General features: G+C 38.5%; 2 protein-coding genes across 2 annotated transcripts; both read right to left on the reverse strand.

The window, feature by feature from the left end:
• Positions 1-426: 426 nt before the first annotated feature.
• LOC134679691 (uncharacterized) lies at positions 427-2214 on the reverse strand. Its single transcript, XM_063538638.1, has 3 exons — positions 1995-2214; positions 1491-1573; positions 427-590 (listed from the first exon to the last, which is right to left on the reverse strand). Exons 1-3 carry the CDS (start codon positions 2022-2024, stop codon positions 473-475), a joined length of 231 nt encoding a protein of 76 aa, XP_063394708.1. The 5' UTR covers positions 2025-2214; the 3' UTR covers positions 427-472.
• Positions 2215-2932: 718 nt separating this feature from the next.
• Positions 2933-18738, reverse strand: LOC134678569 (calcium-independent phospholipase A2-gamma-like). The gene is made up of 11 exons (XM_063537194.1): positions 17946-18738; positions 16767-17071; positions 14453-14590; positions 13616-13705; positions 12742-12940; positions 11937-12023; positions 11260-11378; positions 9348-9542; positions 7983-8397; positions 6197-6363; positions 2933-5585 (listed from the first exon to the last, which is right to left on the reverse strand). The coding sequence occupies exons 1-11, from the start codon at positions 18064-18066 to the stop codon at positions 5490-5492; spliced, it is 1932 nt and encodes a 643-aa protein (XP_063393264.1). The 5' UTR covers positions 18067-18738; the 3' UTR covers positions 2933-5489.
• Positions 18739-25934: the final 7196 nt, after the last annotated feature.

Consider the following 25934-nt stretch of genomic DNA (forward strand, 5'->3'; position numbering starts at 1 on the left):
TAAATTTATACAATTTAAATTATGTAGAATAGTAAATGTTTGATCATGGGTTTCAGTGTCAGTCTACATTAAGTTTTCACCGACTTGGCATTATCAGTGATATATGCCTAAAATGTATGAAAGCGCATTAGTTGGCGCTGCTGTTGGCTTGAATACTTAGCGTGACTGGACTCTACCTTCAGATCGCTTAGCATGACTTTCGCTGTCACGCGCGACTCCTTACTTAACTTACTTACTTCCCTCTCAGCAGAAAGTATCCGGCTACCGAGATATAATAATCGCTTTGCAATCTTAGGCGAAATGATGTAATTAACTACTTGTGTCGTCCCAGGAGTAAAGGTACCTTATGGCGGTTGGGGCTTATGCTATTATTAACGCCGCTCCAATATTATTGCGGCGCTATGCGACGTAAGCGCCAGCCGCCATAAGGTACCATTTGCCGTGGAACGTGACACTTGAGTATATTTGTGTGTCAATGGATCCCTTCCAAGGGCGAATAGGACTTGTACTGGTACAGCTCCGGGCCTCCGTAGCCGTAGAGAAGCTTTCCTCGTCCGTTCTCGTCGTAGTACGGATATCGGTATTTAGGCCTGGAACAAATTATCCAGTGGTTAAGAGCCAACAGGAGTGGTCATTTCTCCATACAAACGTACTCGACTCTTTCCTCCGTGGGTTTTGATGCTAGATAGAGCAATGATTTTTTCAACACAGATTAAAGCCCTTGCTACACGGTCGCCGACAAGCCTTCTAACCGTCTGACCTTGGTCTGTCCTTGGTCAGTTTTGGTCAAATTTTGTTGGTAACAACCAAAGAATATAAGTACTTAACAACTGTCTACACGCCCTACACGGTCCGGGACCGGCCAAGGCCACGCGGTCTGGGGGCTTGTCGGCGACCGTGTAGCAAGCCTTTAATATTGTCAATATCTGTGTCGGACCGTTTTGCTTTTTTTGATATTTTTGTTTTTGAAGGCGCTAGAGCCCTTCAAAAATGGCCAAAATGGTCTCATTGACTATGCCGCAATGAGAGGCGTAGTATTCAAAACTGATATCAATTAGCCAAAAAATCAAAACGGACCGACACAGATAATTTCATAATCATTTAGATTTCCATATTTGGTTACGATCGGTTAAGTTTTGGAGGAGGAAACAGTCGAGTACGAAACCTCGAATTTTGAGATTTTTACGCAGGATTTTTCGCCTTGTCCTTATCGCACTAGTTTTAGGAGCCGCTTCCGTTAGTGAGACGGGTATATATTATTTACCTAAAATATGTCTTAAGTCAGAGCACGGTAACAAGTGCTTACAATTAAATTGGTTTTTTTTTTCGATGGGAGATTTTGGCATTCAAGTTTCAGAATAAATACGTTTTCAAAACCCGAATGCGAAGCGACTCGAGTGGGGGTACACTTGACAAAACAAATCACATCAATTTTGTTGTGACTTACTCTTAGGTACTCTATAAATTTTTGTAACCCTGTAGTTACTTACCTCTCAAAATACTGGAAGTTAGGGGCCCTTGGCTGGGGAACTGTAGAATCTGCCGAGATGAGCAGGCTGAGGACTAGGACGAGCTACAGAGAAAAAACAGCATTAAATTGCAGCATTGAAGTTAAAATAATCAAAAGTACAGCCATCTGTTGTTGAGTAGCAGAACTTGTGATTTTAAATAAAAAAAACAGATGGCAGTAATATCAAAGTATCGGAAAGAGAAAGTTTATAATTGAACATGTATATTAAAAGCTAATCAAGAACCGGGTCAACACAGATTACCAATACTTTACGATAAAGAACGTATATGTAGAAAATATGCGCGGTACAATATTTTGTAATTATTGTTGCACACGCATAATATTCTCACTAAATTCTTGTGAAATTAGAAATCTATCTGTAACCTTCAAGGATTACATCCTTTGACCCAAAAAATAACTTCATAACACACTTATGCCGATTGCATAATGAGTACTTACTGACTAATATTACGATTAAACTTACCGTAACCAATACAATCCTTAAGCACTCCATAACTTTTTAATATTCTTGAACTCGCGCCAAAACAGTCGTAATTTTTAAAAAATATTGTGACTACGGCACTGCACATACAGCCGCGTACGTGCGTTTCTCTGCGTAGCGGTTACAAAACTGAGGAGAGGTGGAAAGGCGATTCTAGAATTTTAATGATGGTACAGTCACCTACTTAGTAAACCTGTCACATTTACAGTAGTTTGAATAGATAATCTATTATTACAACATTAATGTGTCAGTTAAAATTGGCACCAAATATAAATAAAATAAAAATATGTCAAAACAAATGTTTAATATTTTATTCCTATTTTATTGTTATAGGATGACTTAATTTTGTTTAATTTAACTAAGATTGTTTTTTATTAATGAATATTGAAAATTTATTTGATAAAACGAAATAAACACAAAAACCAACATTTGCAGCTTGACAATGTTATGCATGCTTGTGGCCAAAATCGGAACTAAATATCGCTCCATACTAATTGTACTCAAACCATCGACAGAAGCGACATTCCGAAGCGCAAAGAAAACTTTGTAGATCACCGAATAAAGTGAAAGTATGCGGTACCGTAATGTTTGTTGTCCTGCTCGCGCACATGTCACATTGTTAGTTATCTCTGTTGCTCTTAATAGTAGGACTTGTATTGTATGCACAGTAGCGTAAACTAATTATGACATAACTTTACAATGTTGTCTGTTGTACTGTATAATTATTTGTAGCATCCATCCATATGTAATATTATGTAAATATTCGTTAAATGGTAACTTATTACATTACTATTGTTATTTTATAATTTAGATGTTGATTTTCAATTCAGTTAAATTTAAAAACATTAACCCTTGACATACTCAGATTTAATGATATTATTTAGTTTTATAGGTGGGTAATAAAAAGTAAAAAAAATATGTTAGATTTAATTTTTATTTGTTTATCATTATCACATTTTGGAAAACTAACAAATATGTAAAATCTATTGCTATAAATTAAAATTTTACACTGAGGTGTATCTAAAATACTATATAAAAACAAACTACACTACGGTAGTGTACCTAACTGACTAGATGATTTTTATCTACAAAACATATTACATCTACATAATTACATGATTAAAAAGGGAATCATTCTATATAAACAAATGTAACTAATTATCGGAAAAAGTAACTAAGAACTATTATTGCAAAATGTCCGTGATATATTTTTTGTTTAAATAATTACATTGTTTACTACTTACAATTAATTAACAATATTTATAGAAATGCAATATAACATTAGCAGTAACTTCTAAAACTACAAACAATTTTTATTAAATCTTATAAAAACAATGACTTATTGCACTGTATGAAATTAACGACTAAAATATTTAGAAGTGGACATTAACAGATACATGTATTTTTTATTTATTTTTAATATTTTTTTTATAAAGTTAAGTGAGCATTATAATATTTTCAGTGTAACTGGTATTTCTTATACCTAGGTATTTATTATAATTATATTCGAATGTTTGTAGTATGAATGTTATACAACCTTCTCATCCAATGTTGGTTAGACATGAACATAGTTGTCTACCCAAACGTACCTAGTAATTTCTCAAAACCTTTTCCATGAGACATCCTTCAGACTTCAGCAGCCTTTTCAATCGTCAGTTAACAACCAAAATTCACTAGGCATCAAATACCTTAAAACCACAATTTCTACACAATAAAGAATAGAGATAGTCCGTTTTTTTCCAGATTAGAAAATCTATAACCTCAAAAGTAGGGGTAACTTTTTCCTCCAAAATTAAATCTGACTAACTGTGCATTGAATTATAGTGTGGTGTAGTTTACATATTAGAAAAATAGTAATCTTAAAAAACGGTTTATAGTGAGTTTTGGTTGACGACTCCTGACAGTCCTGACTGCTCAGCATGGCTGGTGTTGTCGCGTGACTCCATACTCCATACTTGAAGTAGCGCTTGAAATGTCATGCTAAGCGGTCTGGGCATAAGCTAAGGAGCCGTGCGTAAACCTTTCATTATAGTTATGAATGTATCAAGTCAAGTCAAGCGTATATATCACTAAAATAGGCACAATAAGATTCGTCGCTTTCAAACATTATCGTTGACGTCTACGTCACAATAAAGCGAGGTACCAAAATGTATAAATACTATTGCTATGTATAACTTTAAATTTTGTATGGACTTTAGCGTCCTTAAAGTATAAAGGTGACCAGTACCTTCACCCAACTCATCTAATAATAAATTGTTTACACTTGTAAGTGCCAAGTTCACCATCTAAACAAAGCATAATAGACTTGTTCGTCTTATATCATTGCAATAGGATTAAAACGTATATATGTACATGTTTATTACCGTTACACCCGTATTGGCATACAGACAATGTTCAATAAAGAAACAAATCAATTCCATGTCGATCATTAATCGGAACAAAATGCTTTGGGAAATTTCTTCCCACTCGTTCCTTAGGACCATGATTGTAAAATCTATAGGACAAATAGGAATGACCTAAGTTTCCAATGAGAGTTTCCGCGATCGATATTTTCACTAGATGGCAGCACCGCATAGACCTAGTATTACATAGATGAGCTATACGCGTGCCTCCGTGAGGGACAAAACATACGCAAAGCGACAATATTAAAAACACGTTTTAACATTCCTGACAACATACCAAAAACAATCTACGTAATTCGGTCGGGTTATTTGTTGCCCACCATAAACCATACTAAATTTTTGGTCGGGAACAAACAAAAAGTGAGACTGTGACAAGGACAAGCAATAATACCCCTTTCTCTGCTACTCCTACTGTATTTTCCATAAGTGCATCTCGTTCGGTCGTTTGGCCCCGCCCCCGTGTCATCTCTATATTATTGTACCTCTATGTAAGTTTCCAATGAGGGTTTCCGCGATCGAGATTTTCACTAGATGGCAGCACCGTGACGAGAGGTCTTTTCTCAGCTGCTGTCAAAATCCACCAAAAAAAAAACATGGTTAAACATGATTGGTGGATTATGACAGCTAGACCTCTCGCCACTGCTGTCATCTAGTGAAAACTCGATCGCGGGAACCCTCATTGGACAAGTGTGATTCGGATATGTGATTTTCCGTAATTAAAACTGGGTTTTATTAGAAATTTAATTTGGTATATGGTTTGGTATTTCAATTTCACCAAATATATTTTTATACCTCTTCCGACAATAAAATTACGGAACAAACTATGTATGATCGTAATCACACGAAATCATACATTTTTAATCCTCCTCACATTAGAGTATATTCATTAACTTCACGTGGTTTATCCATCAACTTTCATTTAACCAGCAGCATTTTTCATATGATCAAAAATCATAAAATCATATTTTTCGACTCTAGAACTTTTCAGAACAGATTCTCTCCACTCATTGGACTAGACTATCATTCACTCATTCGTTCATCATTCATCAGCGACCTGATGATGATGACGTAACCGTCACTTTGCCACGACGCCCATTATCTGGCTCTGGTAGTCAACAAAGTCCATTACCTTCTGTGCGATGGTCCGCTTTCGTACCAGCATGGCGGCGGCCTGAGAAAATAAGAGAATTATTAATTTGCGTGAAAACGGTACCTATATAGATACATTGGATAACATTGTTGTAGATGGTTTAAAAGTTAAATCAATTTAAGAGTTATTTTAATCTCAAAATTATTACATTCCTCGGACCTACATCTGCAGATCCTGCAGATCAGTAAGAATTTAAGAAATACTAATTATACACACACAGAAAAACCAAATTTATTTAGTAGTAGCACAGAATAAATAATAGTGCTAGGTACAGAAGACTCACTCTCTAACAAAACGTGTTTGTTACGATCAGCACAGATATGGCCGCTAGGTGGCGACAGCGCCACGTGCGGCTTATGGCAAACCCCAAAATTGAGGTCGGACGGATGGACTTTTAGCTACCTGTAGCAAAGCGACGGAATCGCGGAGTGAGCCACGCCTGGTAGTTAGTAGTAATTTTCCGGGACCCCCTAGGGTTCGACCCCAGACTGTACCTGTTGGAACTTGTGCTGGTTCCGGCGGATGTAGGCCTGTGTGTCGGTGACTAGGCTGTTCATATTGTCGGGGTTAATTTCCATGGCGCACTCCTCCATGAGAGGTTATAAGGAAGGTAGGTGGTTCGAATCCTGTACCTGTTGGAACTTGTGCTGGTTCCGGCGGATGTAGGCCTGCGTGTCGGTGACTAGGCTGTTCAGTTTGTCGGGGTTGATCTCGTCCATGGCGCATTCCTCCATCAGGGGAGGGTTGAAGCGGTAGTAGCTGCCCGGGGGTAGGAGGTCGTTCAACACTAGATGGGTACCTGGTTAAACAAAGAAGGAATGTGAGACAACATAACCATGTATTATTTTATCGGGAAGACAATAAAAACTATTTTCGGCAAGCCAGATTCACATCATTCTCATCATCGACTTCGTGTAATATTGTGATTTTTTTCAAAGCCAAGTCTAATATCTTGTTAAAGTTGTATTTCTAACCAGTCACTGGTGCTTCCTTCTGCAGACCTTTCCTTTGACTCTGATAGCCAAGGTGCTTGTGTATTACTTTACCATTGCCAACGTATCTACGTTCAGTCATCTGCCTGTCTTATAATACCGTTGTACAAAAGTGCCATGGGAAACGGAACCTTCGGTATCGGTAGCAGAGTCCAAAATCTTGTTATACTGGTCCCAGGTGCTTCCTTCTGCAGTCCCTTGCTTAAGCTCTGATAGTCAAGATGTTTGTGAAGGGCTTTGCCAGTATCAATCGAGATTACTGTACTATAAGGAGGATAGAAAAAAGGTGCAAAGAAAAACCAACCTTTAGTGTTGGTAGCAGAGTCCAAAATCTTGTTAATATTGTCCTTCCAACTGGTCCCAGGCGCTTCCTTCTGCAGACCATTGCTTAAGCTCTGATAGTCGTGGTGTTTGTGAAGGGCTTTGCCAGTATAAACGGAGACTACTGTTCTACAAGGAGGATAGAAAAAAGGTGCAAAGAAAAACCAACCTTCAGTGTCGGTAGCAGAGTCCAAAATCTTGGTAGCAGAGTCCAAAATCTTGTTAATCTTGTCCTTCCATCTGGTCCCAGGTGCTTCCTTCTACAGACCATTGCTTAAGCTCTGATGGTCGAGGTGTTTGTGAAGAGCTTTGCCAATACCAATCGAGATTACTGTTCTACAAGGATAGAAAAAAGGTGCAAAGCAAAACCAACCTTCGGTATCTGTAGCAGAGTCCAAAATCTTGTTAAACTTGTCCTTCCAACTAGTCCCAGGTGCTTCCTTCTGCAGACCCTTGCTTAAGCTCTGATAGTCGAGGTGTTTGTGAAGAGCTTTGCCAGTACCAATCGAGATTACTGTTCTACAAGGATAGAAAAAAGGTGCAAAGCAAAACCAACCTTCGGTATCGGTAGCAGAGTCCAAAATCTTGTTAAACTTGTCCTTCCAACTGGTCCCAGGTGCTTCCTTCTGCATACCATTGCTTAAGCTCTGATAGTCGAGGTGTTTGTGAAGAGCTTTGCCAGTACCAATCGAGATTACTGTTCTACAAGGATAGAAAAAAGGTGCAAAGCAAAACCAACCTTCGGTGTCTGTAGCAGAGTCCAAAATCTTGTTAAACTTGTCCTTCCAACTGGTCCCAGGCGCCTCCTTTTGCAGACCATTGCTTAAGCTCTGATAGTCGAGGTGTTTGTGAAGGGCTTTGCCAGTACCAATCGAGATTACTGTTCTACAAGGATAGAAAAAAGGTGCAAAGCAAAACCAACCTTCAGTATCGGTAGCAGAGTCCAAAATCTTGTTAAACTTGTCCTTCCAACTGGTCCCAGGTGCTTCCTTCTGCATACCATTGCTTAAGCTCTGATAGTCGAGGTGTTTGTGAAGAGCTTTGCCAGTACCAATCGAGATTACTGTTCTACAAGGATAGAAAAAAGGTGCAAAGCAAAACCAACCTTCGGTATCGGTAGCAGAGTCCAAAATCTTGTTAAACTTGTCCTTCCAACTGGTCCCAGGTGCTTCCTTCTGCAGACCATTGCTTAAGCTCCGATAGTCGAGGTGTTTGTGAAGAGCTTTGCCAGTACCAATCGAGATTACTGTTCTACAAGGATAGAAAAAAGGTGCAAAGCAAAACCAACCTTCGGTATCGGTAGCAGAGTCCAAAATCTTGTTAAACTTGTCCTTCCAACTGGTCCCAGGCGCCTCCTTCTGCAGACCATTGCTTAAGCTCTGATAGTCGAGGTGTTTGTGAAGGGCTTTGCCGGTTCCTACGGAGATGACCGTTCCGTTTTGGAGAGCTTTAGCGCCGAATAGGAGTTTGGCTTCATGGAGACCGACGCCTGTTGGGTTGTTCACCATTATGCCGCCATCCTGGGAACAAAAATGAACTTTGTCATAACGTTTAAAAAAAATTATAACAAAATTGTGACATCTAGTACACTACTGCCATCTATCTTTCAGTACATTTTATTTATAGCATATGCCTTAGACTTTAGAGGATGTTGAGGAAGGATCGACCCTATTTATTTAAACTAGTTATTCGCCGAAGACAATTACAACTCATAACTCTTTAGCCTATAGGCCGATCATTTTCATTATCATATTTAATCCAAAAATTTGGAGAATTCTCACTCGTTGCAATAGATTGTCCAACCGTGCCGCTTAACTTCAAACCCGGGTAAATAAATTCGATTAATACCAAAATCGCATAATCTAACGATTTCTAACAGATGGATTTACCAGAGTTTGAAGTTAAGACTTATTGGAATTTGTAGAAATACACCGCGTTTTTATTGAATTCCGTTAACTTCGGGGTATGGTTAAGTACGTTTAAGAGAACTAAATGGCATAGTTAATTTTGAAAAAAAAATTTTTTTTTTACTTTAAAAAAATATATATATGTTTAAAAAGTAAGTAATTAAATGTAGCATGTAGCGTTGTTGTAACACGGGCATTACATTTAACTCAACCAAACAATTGAAATCTGTGACATATCAATGTCATTTCGAACATCGATCGACCGAGATTGTACTTAAGTTTAGTAGCAAATGTATGAACTCATTCTAAACACTCATCAATATGTAAACCGGCCCTAAGGCAAGTGTACACGCTTGTAGAGGCCTCATAGGAAAAAAAATTAAATACTGATTATCTCCGAAATGGAGTTAATTAGAATATCGGTGTCTTTGAGAAATTTACTTGATTTTAGCTCAGGAATGCACCCTTGAAATTAACGGAAAACAAAAAAAACACGGTGTATATACCGTACGAATGGAAGAGGGATATAGTTCTCTCTCTCTGTCTCTGTTTGTTTGTCTCACCTGATGCAATAGGTTGTTGAGTCGGAACTCGTTGAAGTATGTGGGCGCGGCGGCGGAGGCGCGCACGGCGTGCCACAGGCGCGCGCGCGCCGTGCCGGGGAACACGGAGCGCACGCGGAACGGGCACTCGTACGAGCGGAACAGGAAGGGCGACAGCTTCGACCCGGCGTTCACTACGCACGACACTAGCGCCATCTGTGGGGAATATAACTATTATTAGCGATATTCGTTTAGCACACAGATATACGAGCTACGAGCGGTCGGGTCGAGCTGGAGCGACTGGAGCGAGGCCAGAGCGGTCGCTGAAGATAGGAAGGCGTGGCGCGAGCTTGTGAAGGCCCTTTGCACCTCTGGGGTGCCTTAGGACAACAACAACACACATATAGTATCAACTATATCTGTGGTTTAGCAGCATTCAAGGGGGGCGTTACAGCTAAAGTACCCTCGTTGATCGTCGGTGTTTTTAATATTGTCGAGAGTCCATCAAGGATGGAGGGAAAAGAAGCACGTGGAAAGATTTCTTCACACTTCGCACGTGGAAAGACATTTCTGACCATTATTTTAGGTAAACGCAATTTTCTGCTTTCAGAATGGGTCTCTATTTCTTATTTTCCACTATTTGCAAAATTTCGCAATAGGGTATACTGTATTTAAAATAAATTATTTTACACCATGCATGAAATAAAGCACCAGATCATTATTAGAAAAACACTGATAGGAGTTATTTTTAAACACAGACAACACAGTTCTATTTAATAAATCGGGTAGAAAATATAAAAAGTAGGTGAGTTGACCGTGACGTCACGATGTAATATTTCACCATATTAGCAAATCTTTGGAATTTATACCATATTAGCAAATCGTTTTGACAGTTCTAAAAAAGTAACTAATTTGACTAGTAGGTAAAATTCCCTATTGCACATTGCATCGCATATAAAAAATTTGGTTCTTAGGCACTTGTCCCACCAAGAGCGAGTAAGCGATTAACTATCGGCGATTTTCTCGCCCAAGAAACGAACAAAAGATTAGGATCCTGTGTTAGTAAAAGAGACACATATATTAATAGTTCATCGCTGGCTGTTCACACTGCCGGCGAGAACACATACTCTACTAGTTTGTCGCCGCGATAAGATAAAACTGGCTCAGCGGTACTCGCTCGGCGATGCTCGCTTCGTTGTTTGAACAAGTCTGCGACGTCTGCGTGTTGGGCTACGCTGCACTGCCCGAGCGAGTGACGCGAGTAATAGCCCGTCGCACTCGAACACTCGCCTATAGCCGAGCGACAAAACTATTGGAGCTAACACTCGCTTCTCGCCGCTCGCCCACTCGTTTCTAGTTTATCGTTCTACTCGCTCATCGTCGGCGGTGGGACAAGTGCCTTATTAGGGATGTACCGACTAGTCGGGAAAGCAGACTATCCGGCCTCATCTGTAGTCGGCGACTAGTCGGCAAAAATGGCCGATTAGTCGGCACTTTATAAGTTACAGAAAAACAGGGCAAAAAAAAATAAACAGTAAATATTTTCATAAGCTTTTCACCTATTTTACCCAAATTCCTATTTAGCGTGCTTACGAAAACTTTTATTGAAATTATTGACCGTGTGGTCGCTTTCTTATGTCCGACTGTCCGGTCATCGTATGAGATAGGTATAGCCTTAGGATTTTTAGTGTTCCGTGCAAAACTTTGTTCACGGAACACTTATTTATTTATTTTATTTTATTTTTTAGCGTTGCTATATGATAAATAGCGCAACGAATGGAGTAAAACGATTGTTTTTTTAGTGCATTTGAACCAAACTTTGATCAAACTAATGATCTGGCCGACTAGCCGACTAGTCGGCCAAATCAATAGTCGGTACATCACTAGTTCTTATATACCCCCTACTACCAGAAAAGGTTGTCTAGGTACTTACTTTAGGCGTATCGTTCCTATTGCACTCCGTAAGAGTACAATCTCCCAGGTTCCTCTTCAATAACGCCTCCCACGCATCTGTGTCGTAGTAGGAATGAGTCCACACTAACCTAGATGTACCTGTTAATACAAAACACATAATATATGGGGACTTATCTATGAAAAGGGGCCTTATTGTCGATGGCGCATACGCCGCACAGCGTCGCGCGGCATTGTATTTATATCGGAGCATCGTTAATAATGGCGTAAGCGCCATCGACAATAAGGTCCCGTTTCATAGATAACTTCACATATTAACTAAGAAACATTATAAACAATTAGTTGCACTAAGGCTTTCTGGAATACCTACTTAGTACAAGTTTGTAGAGCGGCAAAAAAGTTTAATGGAATGGCTGGGAACTCAAATCAATTACAATATTTAGTTTTGTTTAAATAAGAATTTTTCCAATAGAATTCCCATAGTGACATCAAAATAATAGTGCGGTTTTTATCTATAATAGTCCTACGAGGCACTAACTTTCTCTCAATTACAACTTTTTAAGATATTATGGAGTCCAATATAGATCCGGTAAAATTGAGATATTTATTTCAGATTTTAAAATTATTAATATCAAATAACCTTCAAATCCTTAATTTTTTTTGAATCAAGCTCTTTGATATATATTTATAATATTTTACCTCCAATGAGCGAGGTGTTCCCGAACATTTCCTTGGAAAGCGTCATGTACATTTGATTAGCAGTGTCCAGGGTGCCCACTCCTCCGCCTGGAACAAGTCAAACGTATTCCATTATATTTCATTATAAGTTCAGACGATATACGAAAAACAGTTTTATTACGAACACACACACAGTTACAGTTACTGTGAAGCCGACGGTCCTGGGTTCGAATCCCAGTAAGGGCATTTATTTGTGTGATGACACAGATATTTGTTCCTGAGTCATTTTGTTTTCTAGTCGGTTGTTTTCTATATGTATTTAAGTATTTATATATTATATATGTCGTTGTCTGAGTACCCACAACACAATCCTTCTTGAGCTTACTGTGGGGCTTGGTCAATCTGTGTGTGTGTGTGTGTGTGCGTGTGTAAATTTATCCTATGTCTTTAGGGGCATATATGTCCAAGTGTTAGAATGTCCAGCGTCACAATGTCCTGCTGTCAATAAGTCCAAATGCCCTTATGTAAGTGTCGTAATGTCCTTTTGTCATAAAGTCAAACTGCTTGCCCCATTGCCAGAATAGCCAGGTGTCACAATGTTCAGTATTAAAAAGTTCGAAAGTTATAATCCCCTAGTAACAAAATGACAAAATGTTCAGGTGTCAATATGTTCACTTTTCAATAAAACGGTCCAAATATTTATGTTTATATTACGGCGCTAAGCTAATATATTGAGTAACAGCTCACAAAATGCCTTGATAAGATTCCTAAAATTATGAAATAATTGTTTGATATTAATAAGTTTGTTGTGTAGACAAGCTCTTACCAATGACAGCAGCTATGATGGCCCCAGTGCTGACTCCGATGATATAGTCGAACATGTCCTGCACCCGTCTGCCGGTTAGCCTCTCGAGGTGCCGTAGCACTTCGATGGCGATGAGGCCGCGGATGCCGCCGCCGTCGATGGACAGGATGTTGGGGCCGGGGCCTTTTGTGGGGCCGGTGTAACCCATCAGGGCTAGGGCCTGGAAGGGATACAATTAGTATTATTTCCACTTGGTTAAAGTTTCGGGAGAAATCAAGAAATACTCCTTTGAAGGCCACGCCTATCGTGTGCGCCGTGTCATCTAGAGATGCGCAACACGCTACAGTGAATTGAAAAGATTAATTCATATCTTTCGCTCGCAGTGATATATATCACTTATTTCGCTCAGTGGATCTGTAGACTATGTTGTTCACGAGTGAGTAGAGAGAGATGTCAGTCAATCAGATACACACAGGCATAAGTGCGACCAAGATGGCAAATCACGCAAAACGATCCCGCCATGTCGTCCCGACACCCTCCGAATTCTTCCGAACCGCTCGAAACCTATTTGCATCGTCGCACTCGCTCTTCACGCTCGGCCAACTCATTCGAATCATGAGTGGGAAAGAACGAACAAGGAACACTGAGCGAGTTAAATCATCAGTGACGTCAAGCGAGTTCAATCAAAAGATATAGTTCATTTAAATCACTCACTCGTGAACGACACATGTCTAGTGTCATCCTGAACCTTATCGGAATGCACGAAGGTTGATATTTGGCTGTAGCCGCCCGCGTTAGTTGACGTCTTTGGTGGTGAAAGGTAGTCTTCAGAGAGTTTTTATTTGTGCTCTCTCACTAAAAAATATATTACCAACATAGTAATTATATAAATTACCTCTTTAACAATGCCAGCAGTCTCTTTAGTTATTGGTTGATCATCATTCAGTCTTCGCTGTACCCTCAAAAGAGCTCGCACTGCACCCTCCTGCGAAATACAATTTTACTTATATACAAGAGAGGTAAAAGCATTGTGGTATGCTTAAGTCACCGAAACATGAATGATCATTTTCCCTATAAGCTGTAGGTCTGATTAAAGACAATTGACATTAGGCTATAAATAATAGCAGAAACTAGAACAATACTGCTTCAACCCTAATTGCTTCCCATCAGAAGACATGTTATGGTTGCGTCAATCTAACTAAACGTTATTTTAGCTAAACACTTTGTGTCTCTTTATCACTCTTCGATATTAGTGCGATAGAGGGCAGTATAGCGTCTTTTGAGCGTTGGCGTTTAGTCAGCGTTATGGAAAATGGCGTTGCCGCGCAGTTGCGCCACCGTTGCGTCGAGCAGCAACCAAGAGTTGACTAGACGCCGACGCTCGGGAGACGCTAGTGTGGGGTGGCTCTAACAGTTGCGTTTCTTTCATTAAGGAGCGTAAACGATTGGCATGTCATACGGATTACAGAACATTACACTTGGCGTTATGCTTTAGAGTCCGTCTAAGTTAATTTTGCACCGACTTCAACAGAACAAAGTGATGGAGAGTCATCATGAACGCCATAAGAAACTTAACATTAAGGATGACATCACCACACTTTGGCATTGCAAATGCCATGCTTGGCTCTACACATACGCGACAACATGACGAACGATATTCGGCGTAGTTCCGTTTTAGATATTTCAATGACTTCTAGTTTGTAAAGTCTGAAACCAAAATCAAAAATCTAACCTTAATAGCATAGTCCCTAGACTCGGGATATTGTTTCAAATGGTCGATGAAATGCTCTGTCCTCCTCATCAGGCATTCTGTCGTCTCCGCCGTCACAAGCGCCGATATGACGTATGCCGTTCGGGAATGGATGGAAGTCTGAAAAAATATTTGAATTTGAGCCTTTTACCAAAGAGAATTAAGGGTTATTATCATAGTAAATTTTGTAGTCACAGTAAATTTACTGATATCTATCGACAAAGGATTAAAATAAATAAAATATCAAAAAATGTCTCTGAAAAATCTAAATTTTGTGTGATGTAATTAATTGACGATCCCAAAGCGTGTACACGCGCTAACAAAAACAAATCGATTCATGTGAAACGCTAGTTTGCGCTTTTATGACGAATGCATTGTCAGCAATACAGTATCATATCGTTCACTCTCAGAGGGCATTGTATTTACATTTACACTTATATGCATATATCTTAGTCGTGTGCGGAGTACATAATACATATGTACTTGACGTACGTGATATTACATTGACGACCGCGTGATGCGATAACATTTTTATGTGTTATGTTAGCATAGATATCAAATGTAAACCTACTTTCCTTTTTATCTGGATGTAGAGTAGGTATATGCTCGAATATTCGTGTTACATCTCTTTAATTAATATTACTAAAGAAAGTGACAAAGTCATTTAGCGCAAATACTGTTGTACTCGTACTTGGCTGTTGCTAAGTGAGTTTCATGTTTCTTCCTGACTCTCGACTTCTCGCGCGCGACTCCATACATCTAGCGCGGTTCGCGCGCGAGAACGCACTTATGTTAGGCGAACCCTACACGTCAATAAATATTGTGATAATTATCATGATATTTATTATGTATCTTGGATCGGATCACAGCACACCCTACACCATCAATACGGATCGCGTCAGTACGAAGCGTTCTTTGTACGAGGCAGACGTGATGGACTCTATAGAGAAAAATTACTGACGCGATAAATATCAAACGCGACACTACACGCAAGATAAATATCTCGATCCAGGATCTAGGATCAGATCACAAGCATTTCCAGAAATCCAACGAAATATTGTGATCCGTCAATACACTACCCTACACGTCAATAAATATCGTAATCCGTCAATACGATTGACGGATCACAATATGGATCTTGCGTGTAAGGTTCGCCTTTACACCGCCAGCCGCCAGATATCATTTAAGTTCGCTATTCTTTACATTTATTCCACATATCGTTTAAGTTCGCGCTATTTTTAACTATTGGCTGTGTGGTTCAAAGTAGAATTTTAATTAATATACAAGTTGTTATTTAAATAAATTTTAAGCAATAATAACAAAATCCTACTTAATATATTTTTATGACCTTATCTGTTCGGCAAAATATTGAGGCTACACCTACAGGCTTATCAGAATTAGATAGGGATTGACCCCCTGAAAGAGTAGATTATGTTATCATTATCAGCAGATTTCCGTGTTTATTACTTTCTTTGTTTTGTAAATGTGCCGGTTAAAAATTGAGAGCAAATAAAAATAGAGTGATTGGATTAATAAAATGTTTTATTTATGTGTTTAAGTTTGAGGTCAAATCTTTAAATGACAATCAACAATTGCTGATTTACTGAATTATAGTCAAATGAATTTGATGTGATCATAATGGTTTTCAATAATTAGAAAAATAACTAGTGTAGCAAAAACGATACTGTGAAATGGCAGAACTGCATAACTGTTGATTAAAATATTGTTTGACAGAATTTATTAATTGTGTACCTTAACCAAAATATAACTAACATGATGTCCTAAAAGATAAACCTTGCAAATTGAGCTTTATATGTATAAAGGCAATAATGCTGTGATTTGATTATTTAAATCCAGGTCTATAAATAAATTATTATTTATGGCTAGATCAGTGCCATACATTGGATCAACTAAAGCCAAGCTTGTTATTGTTTATTAGTATGTTAATCAATACTAATATATGGTATATTTATAATTTGGAATATTGCCAATAGTTTGCTTTTGTCAGTGGTCTAAACAACCTAAGCCTTGAAGAGTATGGCAAAAGAAAACTAAGAATTTTGTTTATGCATATTTATTGTTAATTATTGAAATAAGCCACCTCCATATCGCGTGGCAAGGCAAGGCAAGACGGGGCTTTCGATTTTGGATGAGCACTTAAATAAAAACTTTTAACTTGGCATTTGCGTCCAATAATTTAATGAATCTGTTTCCAGCTTCTACAATCCGGTATTAACAAACATATTGCATAAATGACTCTTTTTTTGGTTGGTACAAAATTAAATGAAATACTCACCTTTGTGACAACAGGCTTATTAGATTTCCAGCTGTTCTCCGATATTTTCCCAAAGTGAGTATCCTTTTTTAGCTTTAACCCTTGCCAAAGACCCTCCATAGTGATCTCCTTGGCCTCCGATCCCACCGACAGACCTTCCTGCGGAAACTTCTCATCGTGATTGGGTATTTTAAAGGGTCTCTCATCTGTCGTGCTTGCGGTAGATGATTCTTTAGTACTGGATTTTTTGTCAAGCGCTGGTTCTATTTCTTTGGTTGTTGTTGATAATCTAGCTGTGACTGCTTTTTCGAATTTTCTAATTAAATCTGCAAAAAAGGATGGAAAGAGCTTTGTAATGTGTATAACTCTTGTTTTAAATAATAACACTGACACTGTACCTCTTGCGTCAAGTGATGGTCCTTATGACAATTCCCACATTTTTATATGAAGAAGCTGTTGCATATTGTCACTACTTAAATCTCGTGTCTTATTATGTCAATCAAAATAAAAATGTGGTAACTATGTATGGGATGCATACAGAGTTACTGCATTTCGGTTTTGAGTAGCAGTGTGAGATAGGGTCATTGTGCTAGTTTTCGTCCGGTGTCAGTTTCCGTCCACTTGACGAAATTTGAGTATAATACTTCATTGCTGCACAAATTTGGACTTATTGCACCCTTAATATCTAAACAATTTAACTATCCACATAAAAATTATATTTCGCAAGTAGCAAATTATAAATCAAATGTGTTATTTACCAATCCGTCAAGTGGACGGAAACTGACACCGGACGGAAAACTGACGCACTTACCCTACAAGATTTTTTAAAAGTAGTGACAATATTTCTTCAATTATTTTTTAAATTAAACCCAACCAAATAGACTTGAAGGAACTGTCATAGTTAGTATAGAGGTATAACAAATGTAAACAAAATATCGTTTACATTACAGAAAAATAAATAAAGGTATTGTTGAGAACCTGAAACTTGTGTAAAGTTTATTCATCAAGTCATTGTCAGGAAGCGAGGTTGAAGGCCTAAATAATGAATGAAATCGATGTCTGGTGCCCTAATAACATCATTTAATATTAATAGTTCTGTTGTTGTATGGAGTCTGAGATTAAAAATAGCCTATGAACTCAACTGTTGAACTCTTACCAAAACTCTATTGATAAATTATGTATGACATGAGTGTTACTTACTGTCCCACTGCTCGGGAGAGGCTGGCTTCATTCTCTGGACTAGTTTTTCAACTTCTGAATTCAGGTTGGATATCGACAGATAGTGCCGAATTATCCGCCACTGACTACCCAACGAAGACATGTTTAAAGTTTTATTAGATCTCAGGGCACGTAAAACACAGTCTATTTTATTAATCACTTAGTTTTGTATCTAAATTGTATAGATACTGAGCAAGTTCTTAGGCGAATAACGTACGCCCGCGACCGTCACTTCACACTTAGTTTATCGTAATGTCACAATACAAAGAACTCTCTCGACGATTCGATATATTATCACGTTATCACAGAAGCAGTGTCGATTCACAACTGTAGCAAATCTAATATTTGCGTAAAGCCTTGGCGAAAAATATAAATAAATCAATGACAGATACGAATGACGTAAAATCGGACGATAACAGTTCTGCCAATCGCAGCCGAGCGAACCAAAACAAACTTTTTACATTCACTTCACTCTCGTTCAGTTCACTTTCTTTTATCACGTCACTTTTTGTAAAGGAAGTCCTTCTAAAAATGAATGTCTTTTTAAATGGTTGCTTTAAAAACTATGAGTACCTTCTTCTATGAATATTGAGTTAGTACTGAGAAATACGTAAACATACAACTAGTTTTATACGATTATCAAAACATGTTTGCTAACAGCGCTACGTGACGCCGTTGGCCACACCTCCCGCACGACTCAATGAAAACGCGCCACTTCACAAACAAAATATCGTATGATCTAGTTTTGTAACCGTTCCAAGATTTTATTTCCGCATCACCGCGCCACCGATGACTAGACTGGGATGACGGTTATGTTGTTTATACTTCCATTTATCGCCAAAATGCATTACAGTCCTGGACCCGAATTTCAGTCTTAGAAACGCAAAACAATTTTTAGTAGTTATGATATGACCCAGTTTCATTTGTAGACCCATCTGGGCTGTAACCGCGAAAATCGAAGTTCGCAAATTGCGGGCATTTTTCTCTGTCACTCTTATTACGCCTTCCTTGGAGTAAAAGAGAAAGATCCCCGCAATTTGCGAATATCGGTTTTTGCGGTAGCCCCTCTGACCGATGTGTATTTTTAATTCACGAAACAAGGACATCTTGTCGCTAGCGAGAGCCACATTCTTTTTCTGGATTTATATTAATTTAAGAAGTAGATAACACACTTATCCAGCTTGGACGGCAACGTGCATGTAACACTTTTTTATCATATAGGAATGGGCAAACGAGCAGACGGACACGTGATGGTAAGTGATTACCGCCGCCCATGGACACCCGCTACACCAGAAGGGATGTAAGTCCGTTGCCGAATTTTAAGATGGCCACACTCCTAGAATTATAGGCGTCCATAGACTACAGTGACCGCTTACCATCAGTCGAACCGTAAACTAGTTTGCCAGCGACGTGGTATTAAAAACATGGGTTATACGAGTAGGTACTTGATTCCACTAATAAAACTTTATTGCTTACCTAATATTTTTCATTGATTTTTTTTTCTACAAGCTAAAGAGTGAGTGGCTAGGCTTAGGCTTATTGGTCACCAGACCGCTAATAACGGGAATTCCCCGCAAATTCAATAAGTACACAACAAATACTAATAATTATTATTATCCGATTTTATATGCGCAATAGTTACTCTGTTTGTGTCAATAGGTTGTTTTTCAGTTTCAGGGCACTGTCAAAACAGAGTTCTATGTGCTGAATCACACAAACTAGGCAGGTACTCTTAGGGCGGAACGTTCGCAACTTCGCATGTGCAATAACAACAACGCGCATTTCTCATAACAAGCTGCGACGCTCACGTGAAGGGGCTTGTTTGTTGTTGTAGCAATCTTCTGCGTTTCTCCATTCTGTCATAAAAGCATACAAGCAGGTATTATTTAGTCAAGATCAGGCATGTGATAAAAGGCATTAAACCAACTTTTAGAAACAGGAAAATTAAATACTAATAGATCAATCTTTATTTTAGAAAGGTATCTCTACTAGGTAAGAAATGTATCGTCTTTGTATTGTAAAGAACATGACATAATCATCGTCATAAGAAAGAAATGAGTAAAATTTCAATTGCCAAAAACCAGTTGCGTGAGTGTCATGACACGAGAACTATTTTTAGTCTAGACGAATGTACTGACGAGGTTACTTGAGATCAATTACATGTGTCGGCACACTCGTTACCAACTCGTTACTCTGTACACAGACATGTATATTCCAATTAGGGGAAGAGACATATATAATATCGGGGCAGGGGAAGATCAAGAAGGAGATGGCAGGACGCCCTAGACACATATTGTGAAGGTGTACGTTGCACAGGACCAAATTTGCTGCCACGTCTACAGCATTAGCAGGATATACTGCATCTGAGATAGGTACTTAGTGGGACACCCCTGTACAGCGGGCGCGGGCGGTATAAAACGAAAATTTGGCTCTCAATCTGATGATACATTAATAAATTCAGGACCTTATCACTATCAGTCTTGCACTTTTCCTTATCTTAGAGGAAATTGAATGTTTGCATTTTCGCCATTGACGCGTATATCCCAATGACGTAGTTACAGTTGATAGTATTAATATTAATACCACACATATCTAATCGGTGACGTTTGAGCTCTAGTTGTTATGAAAGTCATAAAATACTTTTATATGTAGAGATTATTATAAAATAATAAACATCATTATGAACGAAACTAATAGGTATACTCTTAATGAAGTAGATGCACTACCACATTATCTATAGTATATGATATCTGATTTGCCTGCATGGCACCTACCAATCTAGGGTCAGTCTTCAGTGGCGGATTTGCAATCTTTGCCGTCCTAGGCCCCAGCTAGGCCCTGTAACCACCCCTTTCTCAGCAACCATCATATTATTGACTACATGCATTTTGAGTTATTTCTTGTCATCACCAGCAAATTTCCGCCCGCCCCTAGTATCTTGCCGCCCTAGGCCCGGGCCTACATGGCCTTAGGGTAAATCCGCCACTGTCAGTATTTCAATTAGTTCAACTTTATAATGAAAAAAAAATAGCTAGCTTAGCTGTCTAATGTTAACCCTCGGGTAAGAAGTTACCCCACTTGATACACAACACACCATACGATGACCATACGTCTATCAAAACTAATTCCAACGTTGTGAATTGCCTACCTCAAAAATTAAAAACCTGTCTATTAAATGTATCATCATTGCTCTTAATTGGAAAACCCATTTTAAACAATATGCCTTTAAGTTCTAACAACGAAGCTGATGATAAGACCAAAAATAATGCGCAATTCGTCTGCATAGCCAAGTACTATTACTATTACATAACACGCATCCAAGGCCAAATGAACGTAAACATAGCGTGTATTTAACGCAAGTTGTTTGCACTTTGCAGAAAGAATAATAAACAGAAAGATGATAGTTTATATTTATCGTGAAATGCATTGCTGGGTGAGTCTAGCGTGGTATCTATAATTTTCGATAAGAAACGTTAACAAATAATACACTTGATCTTGCTCAGTGTATTGTTAGGTATTCAAATTAAAGAAGTACGGAAAACCAGTATTTTGGTCTGGTTAGACTGGGTGGGTAAAAGACATACTGGGGCAAGAGAAACACTTTAATAAAATTCTCATACCCAACATAACCTTACCTTACACATATATCCTAAGAAAAATAATAAACTTTATGACATAATGATGGCGACGCGAGAAATCCAAAATTTTAATGTTAATAGGTCAATTTATTAGCTGCTAATATATATTTGCCAACCGGATGTTGATAAGTATCGTTCAAGTATTTTTTTTTGCGCGCTTTGCGATGTTGGTAGCATTGTATGTAAATCATTCGTTCAGACATTGCGTATTTTCATCAAGAGATGGCGCTGTTAAGTGTGGCATTCGTCAAAATAACATTTTTTAATGATTTTGACTTCCAATCCAAATTAAGAATGAAATTAAGACATACTGATATGGCACCTACTGTTAGCGCGATTTAGAACTTAGGGTTGGGGTTTCATACTCTTATCTATCTACCTATCGGCCACGGACGTCCACTGCTGGACATAAGCCTCCCCCATAAACCTCCACCGGGAACGATCTCTAGCACTCTGAAGCCACCGGCTCCCAGCGACGCGTACGAGATCATCCGTCCATCTAGTTTGTGGTCATCCGACACTGCGCTTGCCCATCCTTAAGCTCTATTCTTAAGCCCCCTCCAGACTATGTGCGTGAATCGCGGCGCGACGTCGCGGAGCGAACATATCGCGAAGTTGACGTAAGACTCCACACTCGCACACTTCACGGCGATTTCGCAGTTTGGTTTGCGGCAATATGGCGGAAAAGCATCAGCTGATCGAGTTTAACTGTTAGTTATCTATGGCATCATACGTGATTTAGCTGTTTTTCCATTTTGTTTTATTGTAAAACCGTAAAATATAGCTGCTTAATATAATATAATCATAATATAATTCATATTTATCTTGCCACAGAGGAGCCAAAATATTGTGTAATGTGGAGTCTTGCAAGTTCGCGCTTCGCGTCTCCTTTGACGCGGGCCGAAATACCGACAAAAAACGGAGAACAAGGCGCGAAGGCGTGAACAATCTGCGAAATCGACGCCACACTTGCGTTCGCGGCTTCGCCCGCGATTCACGCGCATAGTCTGGAGGGGGCTTTACAGCTGAGTGAATTCATAAGTGCTGGTACGAATGGAAAGACTGAGTGAATGAAAATAAATATCTATGCGTGTAAAGGCCCCAGTACACAATGGGCCATCGCCGGCCACTCCAAGGGACGCATTTATGCGTTAGAGGGAGCAAGTGCTATTGCTATCTCATCCCTTGGAGTGGCCGGCGATGGCCCATTGTGTACTGGGGCCTTAAGACATTAAACAATAAAATTGTGGTGTCATAAAATGAAAGTTTCATTCGTTCCATTCGTGCCAGCGTTCGTCGGTTGTCATTTCGGTTGGCACAGAGCGGCTACCGCGAAAACCGAAATTCGCAAATTGCGGGGATCTTTCTCTTTTACTCCAATGGAGGCGTAATTAGACTGACAGAGAAAACTGCCCGCAATTTGCGAACTTCGATTTTCGCGGTAGCCACTCAGGTACCTAATTAGTACCTATGTACCTAATTTAACTTATTCGCCGTAACTTTTAGCTACCTATATTGCGTCAATTTTGTTATAAGTAGAAGAGATGCGTTAGAGGCATCTTTTGAATACAACTTCCAGTTTTGAGCTCCAGGCGCTCTAGTCCAATCAACTTGCTATGCCCAGTCATCCCAGCTTATTGATAATTTACCAGTAAAATCAGTTCCACTTTAAGAAAATAAAACGCCAAAGTAATACAAAACGGTTGAATATATTTCTTACCAAATTAAACATAACAATATATCATATCAAGGACATTACTATATCTAGTATAGGAAATTTACTTCAATTACGAACTACATTGTTCATAAATTTAATTACATTAATTTTGTGTCATAATGCCATAAATTACAGGTCTATTCACTAGAGACGACACGAATAGAATGAATGAGTAAATGAAAATATCTATTGTGTGTATTAATGTAATAAAATGGTGGCTTCGACTCACTGACTGTATCAGGGGTGCGAAACTCCTGACTTCGGCCAAACTCGGCTCAGCATTGCTCCGAGCAATTATTAGGGTTGGCACCACTTGATTTCCTTTTGCGAGCATGACCACAGATAAGATAATCACTTGAATTTTGACAACCCTAAATAGCCGAAAGGGATTGTGCCATATATTAGAAAGGGATAGCATGATCCGACCCTGAACTTCGGTTTTGTAGGAAGTTTCCTTTCTGTACGGCAGTACTATTATTTATTCTGTGACTGTATACCGATACAATGAAAGTTTCGCTGATTCCATTCGTGCCAGCATTCGTGAATCAACCTGTACTCGTTCATACACACACATACGCACTAAGGCCCCTGCCTAACTTGTCGGTTCTGTATAGAAACAGTAGGCAGCGAACGCAGTAATTTTTTTTCCGAAAAAGCTATTAGGTTCTCATAGCCGCGGATTAGACCTCGACCTAAATGCGAGCAACGCATTGTGGGACCCCAAAAATTGTTATACTTAGTTCAACAACTTAAAACGCGTCACTGGTCTAAGGGTCGGTTGCACCAGACCGTCTGTCACCGTTAGTGTTCGCAATTTTTTTTGTATGGGAAGTGTGCAACACATAACCTTTTTATATAAATTTACGTTTTATTGTCTATGTTTTTTTGATACTATTTTTGTCTATTTATTACTGACATTACATTTTGTTTTACCATCGAAACCAGTGCCTTATTATTTTACAGTCATCTATAAAAGGAAGTTTCATAAATCTCTGCGACGTGACGTTGATCAGTCTGTTAACTGTGGTTGGTGCAACTGGCCCTAAGTATAGGCAAGGTGAGTGAGTAATTTTAAAATAAATCAGTTCAGTACTGTCAATTTCCTTAAAATTACCTGGCTGAATAAAACTGTGATTCTTTACAAACCAGTTGTCTTTGTCATCTCGACTGATTGTTGTAATAATTATTAGTAATGCTGTTTTGAGTGTTTTGCGAACATTTACCGTTTTTTAAGCCAGGCAATGTTGGGCATGGTAGGCAATTTTGAGGAAATTTGCAGTACTGAACTGATATAAAATAAATTACTCACTGTTGCAGAAGTTGACAGTAGGTGCACATATACAAGGGACACTACTTACTTAATTCTGTAACATAAGATTATCATAAACTTAACAAACAATAATGTATCAATTAAAGTGTCTTTAGCTAATTCCGAAAATCACTTATAGTTCCATCATATTAGAGTCCATTTTTGGATAACCTACACCTTAAAAAACTATTAATAGCCGGAAAAGCATGTATATTTAGCATGCTATAATAAGTCAGATAAACAACCTACTTACGCAAATATTCATTGTTTATATTCAATACAATATACAATGTAGATGTCGGCGGCCGATCGTAAGATCAGGCAGATCGTAATGTTCCTGTGTAATGTTTTGACGATAGTCACATTAAACCAATATATAGGCAGGATACGTTCGTTACTTTGCTTCAGATGCCCAAAGGGCAAACTGCCCAGACATAGGAACCCCGCGTTGCGGGGCTCCGTCGACACAGGGAACGAGTTAAAGATTTTCACGTTTTACGATATGCCTAGGAATTTCACGATATGCCTGATCTTACGATCGGCCGCCGACATATATAATGTAACTAATTAAATATACAATATATTTAGTATACATGAACAGGAACGATTTTACAATCCCGAATGTTAATTTAATCAATAAGAAGTAGAATTTAAACTTAAATGATTTCATACAAATTAATTTTTCATATTAATTAATTAAATTAAATTATTATTTAATTAAATATAATCCTCAATACATTAAGAATACAAAAAATATGTTCATATTTAACATTAACAAGGATAATAATTAATAATAGATAAATAAAATCATAGAGAGATGATTGTAAAACCGTCCACTAATAAACATAGGACAGGCACAATTCTACCAGTCTAGTATTGTCGATTTCATAAAGCATAAGACATGATTAATTGATTACTAACTGTCTTCCATCGCTGTCACTTTCTGATACATTGTAATAAAGGGAGAGGGTGAAATTAAGTATTTTTCAACCTGAGAAAATGCTTGCTTGTCACGTATTTGATATCGTACGCGAACAATGGATATTCACTCTTTTCTTGAAAGTCTATCGCACCGACCCATCAGTGCGAGCAAGATGGACTGCGATCGAGTTTACGTCGTCGCTAACGTAAAAGTCAAGAGTCAACTCATGCTACGGCTACTTTATACATAATATTTGAAAACCAGCTACTTTCAATACCACGAAAAAGTTCCAATTCCTTCTATTTATAGTATAGAGTATACTTTTCCAATACTGCCTAAATTTATAAGTATAAACAAAATTTCCCTTGTTCAATTCACAATATAA

This window comes from Cydia fagiglandana, chromosome 2, assembly GCF_963556715.1.
Source record: "Cydia fagiglandana chromosome 2, ilCydFagi1.1, whole genome shotgun sequence".
Lineage (NCBI taxonomy): Eukaryota > Metazoa > Arthropoda > Insecta > Lepidoptera > Tortricidae > Cydia > Cydia fagiglandana.